The 18,218-nt window shown below is 45.9% G+C and overlaps 1 protein-coding gene across 1 annotated transcript in view; it reads right to left on the bottom strand.

The window, feature by feature from the left end:
- The window catches only part of ANKS1B (ankyrin repeat and sterile alpha motif domain containing 1B), a 1,114,451-nt gene that overhangs the window by 30,899 nt on the left and 1,065,334 nt on the right, over positions 1 to 18,218 (bottom strand). Inside the window, 2 exon segments of the mRNA XM_045084805.1 lie at positions 5,530 to 5,616; positions 6,529 to 6,540. Of these exon segments, the coding sequence (XP_044940740.1) occupies positions 5,530 to 5,616; positions 6,529 to 6,540 (99 nt within the window).

The raw sequence follows: 18,218 nt of genomic DNA, 5'->3' as shown, positions 1-18,218 counted from the left end.
TCACAGAGAAGATGTTAGCAAGTGCTGAGAGCCTCCGCCGTCATTTTAATGGGGGGCTGCCGTTACCTTGGGGAGTGTGGATTAGGGGTCACCTATCCATGATCCACTGTCACCAGAAATAGATTATTGGCTCCAGTTTTTTTTTTTTTTAAACTAAATTGGCATTTTGTGTTCCTGAGATCTTTTGCTAGCATACGGTAGACTGAAGATCAACTTCTGGGGAAAGTACTACAGTGAAAAAAATGCCCTGTGATTTTTAGTACGTTGAATTCCCTGTGTCTTGCCAATTCACAAGATGCTACTTGTCAATGATCTTCAATGACGTGTGGCAGCATCATGGCCCTGGGCAAAACAGTAAAGTAGGTAAAGGATATCTTTGGAGAGCTCTCTTTATTACGGACTGTATGTCTGTGTCCTCTCCAAATTCATAGCTTGAAATCTTAGGGATCCCGAGATCCTAAGCCCTGATGTGGTAGTATTTGGAGGTGGGGCCTTTGGGAGGTGATCAGGTCCTGAAGGTGTGGCCCTCATGATGGATTCATGCCCTTACAAGAGAAGAGAGACCTCGCTAGCTCTCTGCCACGTGAAGACACAGAAGGAAAATGCCGTCTGTGAGCCAGGTTATGGGCTCTCATCAGACATTGAATCTGCTGGTGACTTGACCTTGGACTTCCCAGCCTCCAGAACTGTAGGAAATAAATGCTTATTATTTAAGCCACCCAGTCTGGTCATTTGTTATAGCAGCCCAAACGGACTGAGACATCCTTACTGTCTTTCCTGCCCTTCCCCTCATTTTCTGGAATCTCCCACTTCTCTACCCCCAGGAGCCCAGGGCTATCTTTTAGCTGCCCTCCTCTGTGTTGCTCCATGTTTCCAAATCAGCCTCCCCTCCCCCTACGGAAACTTTTACTCCTCTCTTGCTGTGGTCCAGAGGGAAGGCAGGCTAACAAATGTATTCTATATTCAGTTAAGAATAACTGATGTGTAATCATCTTAACTGTTGTATGCAGTTAAGTCAGTTCGTATCGATAGCCTATGTCAAGAGGCACTTTGGAACAGAACTTTCTGATCCACCCATGGGGCTGGAATGGCATGAAGCCCTGAGAGCTTGTCCTCCCTCTGCACTATCTTCCCAGAACAGCGAGGCCAGCTCTCCATGCGGAAGGTGCGTCCGAGACCAAGGACACTACAGCTGGAGACTGGACGGTTGGTTTCCTCCTTGGAGAAGATGTCAAGGAGGAACTCATTCTTTCTACCATCTGCCACGCATCAGTTAGTGGCTCCTCCGTAAATGAACAGTGGATGTCCACATAAGGAACAGGTGATGCATCTTCGTTTAAAACAGACTCCACTTCTGTTGCTCAGCCTCCATATCAAGGCATGTTCTAAGGAGACTAGAGCTTTTAAAAGGCTCTAAACAAAGAGGGAGGAGGGGCTCATGCCACCCCTTCTTTGGGACGGAAAGTTTGGCAGCTCAGTACTTGCAACAGGGACAGACTGTTTTTCTTGTCTTTTGCCTTTCATCATGTTGAGAAACAGCTAAACCGGGGCCTGCCTTGTGGGTATAGAGGACAAGTGTGTGGTCCAGCCAGTTAATAGAAAGGTTCTCAGAAGGGTGTGTGACCTAGGAGTCAGCCTCTCCCCACTTCCCTCACTCCTGGCTCTGCCAGGCAGGGCCTTTCTCCTGAGTCCCCCTCCTCAGGCCAGGCCTTCTCTGGGAGAACTTCAGAGAAAGTACCCGAAACAGAGGCAGCAGCCCCAGCTGGAGAGGACCCTCCTGGAGAGGACCCGTGGGGAGGCTGATGCAGATGAGAACAGCACACATGCTTAATGCGCTCTTAATTTGACTCTGAGCTTTTTGGAAAGAGAAGTATGTGCTATTAAAAAAAAAAAAAAAAAAAAAGGAAGAAAAAGAGCGAGCACTTGTTTAAGCAAATGTTCTGAATTATTTTGTGCTTAAAAAACAGCCTAAGCCCTGTTTGAAGTTGGCATTCAAAAAGCAAACAAACAGAAACCAAACCCCAGTACTGCACTCTTCCTAATTTAGCTGGATGGGAAGACTGAGGAAGGGGTCAGGGCGGGCGGGAAGGCAAAATGCAGGTCACTCTTTGCCACACACTGGGTGTGGGGGCTGTGCCACTTCTTGCAAGATGCTGCTGGTTTGAATACAAGGCTATAACCAAACTGTCAGAGACCTCTGGGCCGAAGGCCTCACTAGAGTTCTCTCTGGGCTGTGGATCTCCAGAAAGCTGCAGTGCCCTATCTACAACATTTTAGGACTAGGTCTATTCCAAGTTCCATTTTGAATTCAAGACTACTTTCTGTTCACCCTTCTTAAATCAGGACTAGTGGTTCGATTTGTTTCCTAAGTTCTAGGCAATACGTTTCTAAGTTTCTGTCTAGGTACCTAGCCCTTCCCCACAGAGCAGCCGAAGTCCTGGATTTCTTGGATTGAAAGGAGAGAAGTGCTTTGCTGGAGGGCTCATCTTTTCTGGCCTAACAGGGGTCACAGTTCCGTTGGAGCAGCATACTGCAAACTGGCCGGTGGCGGTGGAGGGACAGCGGCCGTGTTCGGTTAGGGGGTGGGGAGGTCGGGTCAGGGTTCAGCCCGTCCCCATGACCAGCTGGCTGTAGGACTGCAGGGCAGTCACTTAGCAGAGACCTGAGGCCTTCTGTTACTGTCCCTGCGCTGTCTGGTAGAACAAGCACCTCCAGCTCTGCAGGCAGGGAGAGAGTGAGCCCTGCAGCAGCCGGAGAGGGCCGCTTAGGAAGAAAGCACAGTGAAAGCATCAAATATGAATACGAGGGTGTGACTGACTCCTGGCTCTGCCTCCTGGCAGGCTTAGCGGCCTCTAGCCCTTCATCTTGTGAAGGCTTCAAGTAGCCGCGTGCTTCTCAAGTCCTTCCAACCAAAGCGGCTCCCCAAGACAAGGCCTCCCAGGGCAGGGGTCCCTGGGGGCAAACAGAAAGCAGGCCTCTGGAGTTCAGCGCTGCGCTCCTCTCCCACAGTGAGCGCTAATCCGAGGTCGGCCTTTGCTGCAGAACTGGGCGGCCTAGCGGGGCTCAGCGGGCACTGCCGGGGCCGGGCTGTCGGAGCGCAGCTCCCCTCACAACACAGCCGGAGAACGGCCCTTCAACAATGCAGCCTCGAGGCCTTTCAGAACCGGTCCTTCAGCCCTGGCTGGTGGTGGTGCTTCTCGGCCTTCTGCACTCAACTCCCACCCGTGCAGCCCGGCACTCTTTCTTTCTTCTGCTGCTCTAATCCGATCTCTCTGCCTTGGCTTCTCACACACCAACGGCCACACTGTGGCCCTGAGTCACCCACTCTCTCCCTCTCCACTGTTCTATCGGGCTAGTTCGGCCACACTGCAGACACTGGGAGGGGGACACTGTACACTTGTCAGTGTAGAAGTCGATGTCCCCCGATTCCTGAAAAAGCCACCAGGCACGTGGCATTGGAGAGAGACTGGTTTTGCCTGCCACCAACACAGGCATTTTGCCTTTCCTCTAGATTCTGCAAATACGCTGGGGACCACCTCCAAGACCTCGAGCGCTATGCTGACCTCTTTAGTGTTTCTAGTCACACAGGACTATCTTCTGTGTATTGGTCAGTGCTCACACTTCCACACAACAGCCACGTGTGAGCAGGCATTTGTGGAAAACTCATCTCATTATTGGCAACTAAAGCAGAAATGTCTCCTCAAGGTATGGGAGGATCAGGTTCTGTAGCCCTTGATGTGTCCACAAGCCAAATGCAGCAAGACAGGGAGAGCAGATTCGAGAAGCTGCTGCTAATACAGGCCCAGCAGGTCACAGCACCAGCTCCACAGAATGACGGCCTTAAGACTCTGGGCACTTTTCAGGGCAAATACCACTTGTTTAGAAATTGTTAGACTCTAAGACTCCTGAGGTGGTTAATCTAAGGAAGTGTCAAACTCTTGATACTAAAAATATATTGCTATTCATGGTTTTCAAATGCAAATGGAAGGAGAGAGTTGCTCCAGGTTAGGGAAAACACCCAGATGCCAAAGCCTTTCTTGAACCTTAGAAACAGTGACAGTAATGGTGTTGTCAATGAGAATTCCATAATGTTCTGGAACTTTAAAAACCAACTGACTATAATTTAAGGATAAAGTTTGTGTACCAGTCACTAAAAGTTGCTTCCAACTAATAAAGAAAGCAAATCAGTTGGGATTTTCCTGATGACGATCTCCACAGTGTGATCACACGACAGTTGAAACTATCATTTCCCACAAGGCATCCGACTCCGTGCTTTGGAAAGATCAGCCTGCCCTATCGTGCTGGGCTGTAAGCTTTCCGTCCAGGTTTCAGAACCATTGCTAAAACTGGGAGGTTGTTCTAAGTAGGCCCAGGGAGGCTGGGCTTGTCTGAATGCTGACACAGCTATCTTCCCTGTTTTGTCGGACACACCAGGAAACCCCAGAACTGGCAGATTCCAATGCTCAGGTTATTATAGCCACCCAGGATTCACCGCCCGTGGGACCCCCCCACCTCGGTGTCTAAATCCAGTTGCCCTGGCCCTAAGTTAACTATTGTTTAGTCCACCTCTTCCATGACTTTGAGTCCTTTTCTCCAAACTAGAGTGAGTACAATTAGGGGAACCCCGTAGGGGGTCCAGAAAATAAATGGTACTCACCAACGGGGACCTTTCTACAGTTTGTCAGTTGGGAGGATACAGGAATAAAACACGTGGACATCGGGGGGTTCTGTGAGGAGGAACTGGTCAGATTTGGTTGTTTATGGAGAGTGACCGTAGTCACACCCACGCGTTCTAGTCTAGCCCTGGTGCTCTGTCATCGTCACCAAGAAAGGGACTCTAAACACTTAAGTAAAATGCAGCCTGGCTCTTCGCACTTGACCTCAGAGCTCATGAACTGTTTCCACTGTGAGTGCAAAGTCACAGCATGCCTTGAGCTTTTTTTTCTGATTGTGTCTCTTAAGAAAATACAGTCAAAATCCTCTCCTCTGTCTCAATAGCGGAGAATAAACGCAATTAGAAGATACAAAAGGCAGAGAATGTGTTCCTTGCGTCAGGTGTTCACTGAATCCAAAGAAAGGATATAGATGTCGCTAGAGAAATGGAAGACAAATGTCCTGGTCCTTTGGCCAGTAATATTTTCCTCTGATGGCGGAACGATGACAATGCTACATTTTCATTACATACGTGACTTTTTTTTTTTTTTTTCTGTTGTAATGTTCTCCAGATCCAAAGGGCCAGATACTAAATGGCCACAGTCTATTAGAGAAGCACACAGAAAAAGCAAAACATGTATAGGAATCTTAGATGAAATCCCCAGATGCAACGTGCCCTTCTGTGTATATGTATGAGTGTGTGTGTGTGTGTGTGTGTGTGCTCACACACCTACAGATGCATTCAGGGAGCAGAAAGGTGGGGGGCAGGACATGAATAAAATGGGAAATGCTGGGCATGATGGGAGCAAAGTATTTTAGATCATATGCCCAGGACTGTATCTGGCGTGACAAACCAAAGAGAGGGGCGGTACTCACCTTATTTGTTGCATCAATAAATTTGACTCCTTTATAAGAGACCGAAAGAATAATAGTGGGGACCTTCTTCATTTGCTCTGTGGACTTCTGAAATTAAAATTAGAAAGCTGTTAGAGCAGTTTGTGTTGCATGGCAACTGAAGCACATAATTTCTCCTCTTAAAAGATAAAAATGAGCCCAACTTAACAACACACACACACACACACACACGCACGCACACACATCAAACACACAACAAACACACTAATTTAAATGTATGTCTCTCTTCTCTTAGGCTGAGCCACGGTTTGGGCTTCTAAAGCGTGTGTCTTGCACTTGAGAATCTAAAAAGAGCTTGTTCTGCCACTTCCCGTGGGTGAAGGAAAACTTTTTCCCTGACACCAAAGGGATCAACGAACAGCCCTGTCTCCCACTGCGATTTCCAGCAACCGTTTTTTGACTGGAGTTAAACCGTGTCAGAGTTAACTCCAAGGGTGAGTTTAGCATTAACAAAACAAGTGCCACCACTCCCCCTTTCTCCCAGAGTCACTTTTTCTCCAAGGCACGATGTAGGTCTGAATCGTGTCATTAGAAGAGGGATTTAAGCACCTCATTGTGAATTTTTCTTGAACCTGGCCAAATCCTGAAGAGCGGATGAATTTGTCGCTGTGTCACTGGTCACTGCAGGACAGAATACTCCCCTACCACAGCGAAGCCCTCCGGAACTGTCCGTATTTTGAGCCACAGCAAAAACCAGACAGTCCAGGTAACCTCCTTCGTCATTTAGAGCCGCTAGATTTCCTCAGGCTAAGTTCTTAGGACAGATGCTCAGGCCGGCTTCATGTGCCGCTAGTCTGCAGCTCTGGGAGTTTTATGCATGTGCACAAACTTTCTCCACAATTTAGGATGTACCTTTTCTGTTTAGTTTGATCATTCATCACGGGTCTCCAATAGTCTGGGTACTTGATTCCCCACTATGGTTCCTCTTAATAAGCACATTAAACATCAAAAAGAACCTACCTGACAGTTAGCCTGATGGATTTTCCAGAGAAGACAGGTGGGAACAAAAGAGGAGAGAAAATACATAAGAAGGTAAGGAAACCATTTCAATAATTCACCAACAGCACAAAGTCCTGAGAAGGTAGAGGGAGAACAGGCTTTACAGGTAAACGCGATAGAGCACAGCCTCTCTTGCAGGAGTGGCTGAGGGTTCTTCAGACCCCATCTCTCCCTTCCTGTCCCCTCATCACCATTCATGGTGCCACACAGCCTCCTGCCTGACGCACCAGAACCTTCCACTGTGGGCGTTCCCCAACCACCTGTCTTACGGACAGTAAGGGAACTGGGAGAAAATATTACCCAATTTTCCATTTTTAAATTCCGAAATGTGACCAGAATTAAAGAAACCTTTTAGTTGGACAGTGTGAATGGAACTCACTGAGCTTAAAAACAATGTTACATCTTTCACTTGAGCCATGGAAAAGGGGTTTCACATTCTCCTCTGATTGTTTTGATGCATCTTTTGGATAGCCACTCCACTTGTTTCAAAGATAGAGATGACGGATCAGTAAGAATGTTACTATTTAGTATTTATTAAAAGTTTCATATAGTATAGAAAAAAAGCCTTTCTCCTGAGTTGCTTTTTAACTAGTTTTAAAATTACTCGAACTTGCTAGTTTTCTTTTGCGGTTGCCAGAGATTTAAAGATTTTATTTATTTATTTTTGTGTGAGAGAAAGAGCATAGGCGGTGCAGGGGGTGTCACAGAGAGAGAAGCAGACTCCCCACTGAACAGACAGCCCGAAGTGGGGCTCCATCCCAGGACCTGGACCTGAGCCGGAGGCAGACACTTAATAGACTGCGCCACCTAGGCCCCCTGCCAAAGAAATTTAGACACTTTTATCTTTTTAATGCTTTATCCAAACAATTCTTAAAAGTGTACAAGATAGGGGTGCCAGGGTGGCTCCGTCAGTTGAGCCATTATCTGCCTTCAGCTCAGGTCATGATATCGGAGTCGAGTCCCGGGCTCCAGCTGCCACGCCCCCTCCCCCCCCCACCACGCTCAGCAGGGAGTCTGCATCTCCTTCTTCTTCTGCCCCCCAACCTCCTCTCCCCCCCCCTCTCAAATAAATAAATAAATAAATAAAGTCTTTTTTAAAAAGTGTGCAAGATAAATCAAAGGTAAAGCTAGAAGAAATAACATTCAGTGTATAGATTTTAAGGCAAAATCATGGGCTGAGCTCTGCACAGGGAGAGAGCCACGGCTGGCATGGACAGTGGCTGGGTGAGCTGAATGTGTGAGGAATTCTTTGCAAAGATAACAGTGGATTTCAACAAATTACCGTGCTCGTTTCTTGCCATGAATACATTCTATCAGACAGATCTAGCCATACCGTGAAGTAACATATAGCTAACATAAGATGAAAATATCAACATTTAGCATTAAGAAAAATCCCCAAAAAGGAAAAAGCAAAACCATTTGTTATCCATTCAGCAGCCGAGTGGTTATCATAGGCAGCCCACTGTGCTGGGAAAACTCTGAGTCTATCAGGGCATGTCAGACCTCAAATTGTGTGCAAATGACAGTCTGCAGAAAGCGGCTGTCCCAAGCGCTGTGTTGAGCAGACTCGGAGCCTTGTGCCTGGGCTCAGAGGGAGAGAGGGTTGGGAAAGATGTCTGTGCGGGACAGGGCGAGGAAGAGGCAGCACAGGAGGTACACACCACAGAGAAGCTGCAAAACAAACGCTGATAAACGCACCAGTGACACGCATGTGGGGCTTCCAGAGTACTGAGCAAAGAGAGGCTCACTTTGCAGGGGAGAGCAGGGCAAGTCTTCATTACTCATTCAACAAGCACCATTTGCCTGCTGGGGCTGACTGGGCTGGCTTTTAAAGGATGGACAGGGATTTCCTGGGTACCCAAAGAGGACGTTCTGGCAGAAGAATCCACATGCACATGAAATGAGAAATAATAGGGTGGGTTTGGGTAATTGGTGGAAATGAGCTGGTGCAGTAGGTTTGGAAGCTTGTGACTTACTCTGCCAAGCCAGAATGCCCTGGAAGTGTTTAAGGAAGGGGTGGGTGGCAGAAAGACAAGGTTGGTGATTGGATGCCCTGGAGCAGCTGAGGCTGGAGGCCTGGAGGCAGGAACCGGAGGTGCGAGCTCAACCGCGAGACCCCTAAGCACCAGAGCTGGAGCGGAAGCCACAGTCATGGAAGAGATGAGGACTCGAGCAGCTCTGCTACCCATGTGCCATGGAAGCCACGAGAGCGAGAGGACGTCACAGATGAAGGGGCCATTTGCTGAGATAAGCGGGTACTACAGGGAACAGGCTTTTGCAGGAAACCCTCGCTTGCGTGCTCAGTTTGATAATCAGGGGGGCGATCAGGGGAATTGAGAAAAGAGCATCTGATCTAGAACCCCATCCGCATCGAGGGGGTGCCTGAGGACATGGGAGCAGATGAGGTGGCTCAAGGAGTGAACATCAAGAAGAGCGCGAAGAGGCCCCTGCCCGAGCGGCTGAAATAGAGCGGGCAGGAGGCTGAGCGCGGAACAGCAGACCCCGAGGGCAGTTGTCGTAGAAGGTGCGAGTGGCACCCGCGGCCGCAGGCACCCACCGAGGAAAAGCCCAGCACAGGGGCTGGCACACGGAGGGGCTGCTATTTTTATGGGGTCTTCTGCGTGAAATCCCTGACGTTTGCAACGGGAAAAACGCGTTGCTGATTTTATGAAGAGCAGCCTGAGGACAGTGGTGGCCGCAGAGGAAAGAGCGCGGTGATTTGCGCGACAGATGCACAGGGCGGCGGGGACGCGGGCTCTTCCGCTGGAAGGAGGGCATCAGTGGTGACTTCTGTCCCGATAGGAAGATTCTACATCGTATGTTCAGCGATGCTGAACAAAGAAGAAAATCTAAAAGACAGTCATTTTTTTTTCTTTTGTGGGTGCCCAGGATCCCTGCTTTCCTAACTGGAGGCCATCCCGGCGCAGCCCGTGCTGTGGGCTGTGCCTGGCTGCGGGGGATGTGGGGGGGTACACACATCCCAGTCGGGAGTCCACACCGCACCTCCCTCGGCTCAGCGCCTTGACAAGAAGATGAGGGCCTGGCCACAGAGGCACTCGGCGGGCCTTCAATGACTTGCTCCTTCTTTAAGGCATTTATAATTCTATAAGAGATAAAAATCCGACCTCTTTCAGGGGATTTTCTGTTGGTGGACAGAGTTTTCAAAGAGGTCTTTTCATATGTTATTTTAACCAAAGATGAAAACACATAGAAAGAAAGCAAATACACTGAGTCTTCAGGGGGAATAATTCGGGGGGGGGGGCAAGAAATCCAATAAAGCACCCACTTCATTTTATGAAGGCTCTACAGATATCAAAAAGTGAGCAAGGGCTTCAGTCCAATCATAGGCAGCCCACATCCTATTGTCTGCACTTGCTCTTACGTGTTGCAATTACGGTTTTCTTCTCCTTCCCAGGGACAGAGGCAGCTAGGCTGGACATCACTGGTCAAGTTACAAAGCAATTGCTCTTGGGCAATGCTGGTCACTATGATCTATCTGCAAGCTCTGCTGGGATTCTGAATAGTTAATACTCCCATATATGTACATACGTTAAAACATTCGAGCTTTATTTATTTGTATAAACAGAATTCTCTTCTTCAGTAAAATGCTCAGAGCAAACCTTATGCTATGGTTCTCTTTTCTTTCCATTTTTTTCCCCCTATGCCACACTCTATGGAATTTTAGAGGCTTCCCCCAGTCCTCAAATTCTGCCCCGCCCCCCACCTTCAGTGCCAGCTTTATAGGAGAGACTGATTTGTAATGAGGACCTCCAGATACCTTAGCAGCTGAATACTCCCAGGATGCCCCAAATTAACTTAACCTTTAGAGCATCTTGCTCTCCTGCTAGAAAAGCATTATAGTGAGAGTCAATTGTATTTTGTTCACAATTCCCCCAAATAAGATTGTCATCCTTTCACTGCTCCAAGAGAAACAATATTTAGTTATATAGGGATGCTACATTTCTGAAACCTAAACTAAAAGTCAACTTCTGAATCTTAACAGCAAAGCCAGCTTTACATTTAGCGCTTGGGTTTCTCTGTAAGCTTTACACAGACTAGGGATTCCATATCCCTTGTATCTGCAGGTGGGCACCCGAGATACCGTTCTTAACAGGTAAAGTAATTGAACACTTCTACAACATTTTTTTTTTTAAAAGAGGGATTTTTTGGATTCACCCAGGAAAGCAATACCATCTTTTGTCTTTTCCTTTTTATAAATTATGAATTGCTTAGAATCTTTGTATCAAGTCGGAAATTGCCATTAGTGCTTTTGTTTTATCCTTCTAGCATGCACCGGAAAGAAACAGTTTCTCATTTTCTAATGCAGAACCAACAGTATGAGAATACCCTTTTGAGCTGCAGGGATGCTCTGGTCTCAGAGCATGACTTTCATAACTGTGAGTGAGAGCAAAGAGGTTTACGACAGGGAGCACTTCAGTTGTGAGCTGTAATGTTGCGATTGAGTCTGGAGTGATGTTTATGTTCCTAATGAGAATCATTTGTGCCCGCAACCAGTACAAAGAGGAAAGAGAGTGGGGCAGCCCATGGGGAGGATGTCATCGACCCTTCATTCTTACAATACTCTGCTCATTTCCAATGTATTTTAAACACAGACTGGGGAATACATCTCCGGATGGTCTATTGCCTTCTAACTTACATTTTTAACCCACACATGGCTACCCTGAGAATGCTTTCTAGTTAGATATTCAAGTGCTGAGTCATAACTATTAATTTTGCCATATAATATTTTCTTTAGTTCGTTTCAAAGCTTAATTATTGTATTCAGTTTCAGCAAGTAAATTAAAATAAGATCAAACAATTATGTTTGGTAGCCGTAAGTGACTTTCAAGTGATGTAAAAAAATGTATAAAACCAGGAGTATCATATTTCGTATTCAGCAAAACTAGTTATACATTGTAGAGATTATAAGAGGTAGAGAGCAGACCACAGATCAGCCATGTGAAATTCACTTTGGAACTCAGTTTCGGATTCATTTTCTGGGAAAACCTCATGTGCCCCCTCCAACCGGACACAATGGCTGTCTCTTGCTCCCCAGGCCTGACCTGGGAACCTCTGCTGCTCTCCCTTGGGGTTAACTGTCCTGGTCTTGGGATTGTTTGTTTCCCTAACTCGGGGGGGGGGGTTCCTTGAGGATAGCCCACCCCTTTCTTGATTTGTTTCTTGTCTCCCCCATGACGACTGGCACCTGGTCTTGGATTGAACCCTATGACATGGCCATTTTTATGGATCAAAAAAAAAAAAAAAAACAGCTACATATCAGCAATTCCACAGGGTTCAATCTAACAGCTGCTAAAGTCTGTGATTATTAAGTGAAGAAGCAAATGAATTAATGTACGGTAATGAGCACAAAGCCAGCTTTATAAGAAAGAACCACAGTACCAGCCTCTCAACGCATGAAGAGCTCAGCAGACTTTCCAGAGAGCCCTGGTGCCCAGCGCTGTGCATGAAAGCCTTAGAAGAACTCAGAGAACCACAAACATGATTGGAGATAGGCCAAGAGATTCCTATGGGATGGGAAAGCTTCAGAGACCTCTGTGATTTGTCAGCTCAAGGAGGGAAGGGCTGGGTGTTCATTTTTCTACTAGGAAACCGGTTCAAATTGTAAGCATGCAGATGAGAAGGAAAGAATTCTTGGGAGGGCAGGAGGATTATTAGGGACAGCTGGAAGTTTTTCCCTCTGGGCATCTTTAAAAATAGTGTGGACTCTCATTTGTCACTAATGACTTAGGGGTAAGTCTCATTTGGCTGGGAAATGGGGCTCAAGGACCTCTCAAGGGCTTTTCTGGTCATGAGGATGCAACGTGAGGACTGGGTGAAAACAGAGCCTTGCTCAGACCATGTGACCAGAGCAGACGGTGGGCAGGCAGCCACTCCAACGATTCCTCGGGCACAGACTCGGCTCCTGCCCTGCCAAGTGTAACTCACACGCTCTGGCCGGGTCTAGCCCAGCGCACGGCGATGCCCTCCATCTCTACCCCCTGGCCGAACGCTTCTACCAGGGCAGCCTGTCTACACAGCAGACCTAACAGGAATGCCCAGCGGACCAAGGCAGTGCTTCTCAAGCTTTTTTGAGTGCTGGAATCCCATGGAAGGCTTGTTAAATAACGAGATCCTGGGCTCCACACCTAGAGTTTCTGATTCAGTAGGTGCCATGAACTGAATGTCTGTGATTCCCCCAGACTTCTAATGTTGAGTCCTAATCCCCAATATATGAGCAGGTGGGGCCTCTGGGAGATGTTCGGGTTGTAAGAATAGAGCTCTGAATGGTGTTAGTGGGCTTATAAGAGAGGCCTCTTGCACTGTGAGAGCGTACAGTGAAGGTTGTAAATGAGCCAGGAAGAGGGCCATCACCCAGCACCAAATCTACCAGCACCTTGACCTTGGGATTTCTCAGCCTTCAGAACCCCGAGAAACAAATTTCTGCCTGTAATGTGGTATTTTTATTACAGCAGCCTGAACAAACTAAGACAGTAAGTGAGGTAGGGCCAAAGAGTTTGCATTTATAATAAATAAATGATGCTGCTGCTGCTGCTACCACAGTTTGAAAACTTCTGCACTTAAAATAGTTGATTTTTGATTGAAAGTCACTGTCAGAACTGTTTTCCGCTGCTATGCACGAAAACTCCGTTGTACTGCGTCCTACATTAATTCAGAGAGCAGTTAATTTATCAAATCACACTATCCTCCACTTGACAAGCGATCTCCAAAACTCCTTAGTTAGCACTTAGTTACAGCTCTTGGTCTTCAGAGGAAATAACAAGAATTACTTAATCTTTCATAGTTTCTCAGGGGCTGTGAAAGTATAAAGCATACTTCACATAAAGAGTTCAGGTCATAAAGATAGGTTCTGGAGTTAAATCTAGAATAGATGTTGATCGGACAGAGCTGATAAGCCCAGGGGTCACGCTGAAGATGTATGGTTTCTCATAAAAGTCCCCCAGTTCTCCCTCAATGAGGAGCACATCCAGGATATTAAGTACATCCCCTTGAGAGATGGGACAAGCAAACATCAACACATTTTTGTGTACTGCTTCTGGAAGTGTAAACTGGAACAATTTTTTGGGAAGGCAATTTGGCAACTTAACCCCAGAGTTTCAAGATGGGTATACTTTTGGCCTAGCCAAGCTACATTTAGTGGCTCATTCTAAGGAAATAATCAGACCAGCTGCAAATGATTCAGGTCTAAGGATGTTGCCCACAGTGTTGGTTATAATTTGAAAAGATTCCAAATGACCTAAGAAGGGGAATGACCAATAAGGGGAACTAGTTACATAAGTTTGGTTCAGTTATGAATTAGAATATTGTTCAACCACTGTGAATAATACTGAAGATGAATATATATTGGAATAAACATACAGTAATGAATATTTCTGTTTCTTTCTAGGAGAGGGATGCCTATGAACGCATGACGAATCAGTCTGGAGGCTTACCTACGAACAAGGGGTTAACAGAGAGGGGTTTACCATCTCTGTGTGACAAAATTACAATTGCTTTTATTTCTCCTCTCTGTGGCTCTATTTTTAAAACGAGATAACAATGAATAGGTATTGCTTCTGTAATAATAAAATGTGAAGTTTTAAAAATGTATAATATTTTGGTTAAAAAGCCAAGTGTAAACATGTGAAAAAACACACCAACTTGTTTAATCCATCGCTTGTAAGTACAACTGCAGTGTGTGTGTGTGTGTGTGTGTGTGTGCGTTTATGTGCATGCGGGCATCTTGAATTTATGGAGGGACCCACTGCCAAGCTCCTTCCTCCAGAAGGTACTGCTCTACAGCAAACGGGAGCACAGAAGGGCATGTTTGGATTCCTATCTTGCCTTCCCTGTGCGTCACGGTATTTAACCTCTATGTCTTAGTTGTTTCATCTGTAAAAGGGGTGTGTTAATACGGCATCTACTTTGGAGAGCCGTGAGGACTACATAGTTCAGTGCCTCGCATGTAGTGAGCACCAACAGATTTCAGCTGTTACTCTTATTCCGAGGATGGATGCTGTCACTGAGCTGCTTTCCAAAGTACGACCTCCCACTAGCAAAAGAGAGCAGAGGTAAAAACAAATCAGTGAGCACAACGGAACCCTCTCCGAGCTGCAAGCTGGCCCAGCAGGGAAATGGCGGTTGCAACAATGAACATTCGGCAGAGCCACGCATCTGGGCCGATGACAATGGACTCAGTACGTTTAGAAAGAGAGCGTAAGACAAAGTGGGAATTAGAGACAGAGGCGGCCCGTGAAATCCGGTGCTGTGGAGTACTGAGGGTGTTACATGGGAAAAGAGCCAGTAACAAGAGGAACAGAAACACACACACACACAAAATTCAGAGAATGTGGGTTATGAAGACAATATGGGATGAAAGGATTAGAACTGTTGAGTCCCCGGGAAAACACTCGCAAAGCAAAAGCACAGGTCCCTGTGAGCCCAGCTCAGCAGTAGACAGCCAGCAATGCTACTTCTTTGTGTATATCGTCATTTTAGCACACTTTCACATCGGTGGGCTTACACCTGACCTGGCCCGTGCAGTACTTGGGAGGGAGCGAAAGGGAAATAGTTGATTCTTCTCTGAAACTTGAGCCAATGGAGACTTACAAAAAAACAGTTGTTTACAGTGTATTTTTTTTTCCCAGCCTGGTTCCCAAGTAGTAGTCCCTGGAATGATTTCTGGGAACGACAATTCCTCATAGACAGGAGTTGCAGAAGGAACCAAACGTGCCTTTAGACAAGTGGGAATTAAAGACAGAGGAGGCTCACGATATCTTTCAGGGATGGGGACTAGTGAGGGTAGTACAGGAGTCTAAGATCAAAGAGGCTTTTTAACGTTCCCATCTTATTCTAAAATCTATTTTCCAAGCTTTCTAATCCGTTCTCCGACATTAATTTGTTTCCTTGCAAGCAAGGAAAAAAGACAGTCTTCACACTTCAACCAAGGCACAATTATTTGGAAGTCTATATATCTGAAAATTCAACTTTAGAATTGCCTCCCGACCGGAAGTTTAAAAATGAGACAGGCGCAGGGGAACAGACTCAACAAGAACACTGAACTGTGGCATCTGAACTCTCTAAGCCCTTTGGGAAATAAAGATTCCCCAATAAATCTGCCAGAAGAGCTGCTTATTCCTGACTTAAAAATGATTGTAAAATAATTCCTGTCTTGGATGGGGAAGGCAGATTTCTACCTGACTGTAGTTGAAAACGGTATCTGTTTTCTTTCTTTTTTTTAATTTTTTTATTTTATTATTTTTTTTTTTAAAGATTTTATTTTTTTATTTACTTGTCAGACAGACAGAGAGAGAGCGAGTGAACACAGGCAGACAGAGAGGCAGGCAGAGGCAGAGGGAGAAGCAGGCTCCCTGCCGATCAAGGAGCCCGATGCGGGACTCGATCCCAGAACCCTGGGATCATGACCTGAGCCGAAGGCAGCTGCCTAACCAACTGAGCCACCCAGGCGGCCCTCTTTCTTTTTTTTTAAAAGACAAATTTCCTTGAGTACAGACACCTGTGAACAATACTAATCCTCAACTACGGGATTAGAGAAAATCAGATTTTACAGAGTATTAAATTGAATATAATGGCCCGCCTCGTACAGTAGCACAGGTTTCATAATGGTATATCTAATTAGAGAAGTGACTGACCACCGTGTGTTAGTGAGAATTATACCCCGAGGCAAAATTCAGGGCTGGGGCATGGGTATGTGTGTAAGTCTGGTGAGGCAAAAAGGACTGGAACCTCATCGGGTCTTTCACCAACCACTGTACATCTTAGAATCTTTGAAGTGGGAGTTACTTATACCAAAGAGAACACCGAAAGGCCAAAGCAATCTCTTTATTGCTTTGTGAAGTTCAGTCCTGTGGACACATTATTTAAAAGAGGCAAGCGAGGGGTGCCTGGCTGGCTCAGTGGGTTAAAGCCTCTGCCTTCGGCTCAGGTCATGATCCCAGGGTCCTGGGATCGAGTCCCGCATCGGGCTCTCTGCTCAGCGGGGAGCCTGCTTCCTCCTCTCTCTCTTTCTCTCTGCCTGCCTCTCTGCCTACCTGTGATCTCTCTCTCTCTGTTAAATAAATAAATAAAATCAAAATTATTTTTAAAAAAAGCACAGAAAATAGTACTCCATTTAAAACAAATAATAAAAAAATAATAAAAAAAAATAAATAAAAGAGGCAAGCTAATCCCAACTGATTGAGGAACAAGTCACCTTCCCAAAATACAAAACTGCAAAATTACATTTACCCTCTTATCTAGTTTCCCATCATTTTCTCTCCCTTTCAGTGATGGCCTTTAGAAACTGCAAAAAGAGTGCAGGATGGCCAAGGTTTTGAATACTCTCTTACATTTTTGGGAACACAGAAAACCAGGGAAATCGTTGGGACACTGGCATTATACTTATGGGAAAACAAATGAAAAAACCCAAAGCAAATATCTCCATCAACTTACTTGTTTTTCAAATTTTAGAGAAAGAGGTCAATGTGTTTTTGAGGTTTTTACTGAACTAGACTCTACAAGCATTTAGAACCATGGAATTTTTTTTGAACCATCAAAACCACTTCAAAAGGCAGCTATGCTATGGGAGACCCTGGGGATTTAATATACAGAATTCCTGCCCTCCCAGGGGCATGGGGCTTAATGACCCAGGTGCATGTACAGTGTGACATGAGGGGTGACAGAAGGAAGGTTCTGTGTTCTGTGGGGGAACACCTTAGGGGCCATCGAATTCTGGATCTCTGGATCTCAGAACTAATGCTTCCCCCCAGAAGTCCTTTCAAAAATGAAGATGGACCTGAGCCGCCTGGGTGGCTCAGTAGGTTAAAGCCTCTGCCTTCAGCTCAGGTCATGATCTCAGGGTCCTGGGATCAAGCCCCACATCGGGCTCTCTGCTCAGCAGGGAGCCTGCCTTCCCCTTCTCTCTCTGCCTGCCTCTCTGCCTACTTGTGATTTCTGTGAAATAAATAAAAATAAAATCTTTAAAAAAATAACGAAGATGGTCTCTGAGCACAGAGTTAGCTGGAAAACCCAGGCAGTAACGTAAAAGGCAGCACTAAATGAGTATGCTCAGATTAAACAGACATCTCTTACAACTCCTCACATATTACTAATATATGTTTTTAGATTTTTAATTTTAACTAGGTCTGTAAAGCTGTCACAGTAAAGGAAATAAGCAGCCACGTTGTTCTACTGAAGAGCAAAATAATTCGCAGAACTCCATCTTCCTAAAAGTGTGCCTCAATATCAAGGCCTATCTAATCTCTTAGGCTTTTATTGTAGAAAACTCTGAAAGATAAGACAAAAATTGCAATTTTGCTTTAAAAAATTATCGGGGTTTAATGCAAGTTCCTATTGATTCTTCTTCACTGAACACAATTCAGAAGATAATTTTAAGAGAGTTTGGAGCCAGAGAAAAAAATCTTAAGATGAAAACCTGCATACAAATGTTTATAGCAGCTCTACTCATAACTGCAAAACCTAGAGGCAACCAAGGTGGCCTTCCACAGGTAAATGGATGTGGTATACCCATACGAGGGATCAGTACTCAGTGATTAAAAACAAAGAGCTGGGGGCACCTAGGGGGCTCAGTGGTTGAGCCTCTGCCTTCGGTTCAGGCCTTGATCTTGTGTTTCTGGGATCGAGCCCCACATCAG

This window comes from Mustela putorius, unplaced genomic scaffold, assembly GCF_011764305.1.
Source record: "Mustela putorius furo isolate JIRA1106 unplaced genomic scaffold, ASM1176430v1.1 tig00000788_pilon_pilon_pilon, whole genome shotgun sequence".
NCBI lineage: Eukaryota > Metazoa > Chordata > Mammalia > Carnivora > Mustelidae > Mustela > Mustela putorius.
The sequence above is the reverse complement of the archived record's forward strand: the minus strand, read 5'-3'. Positions and strand labels throughout refer to the sequence as shown.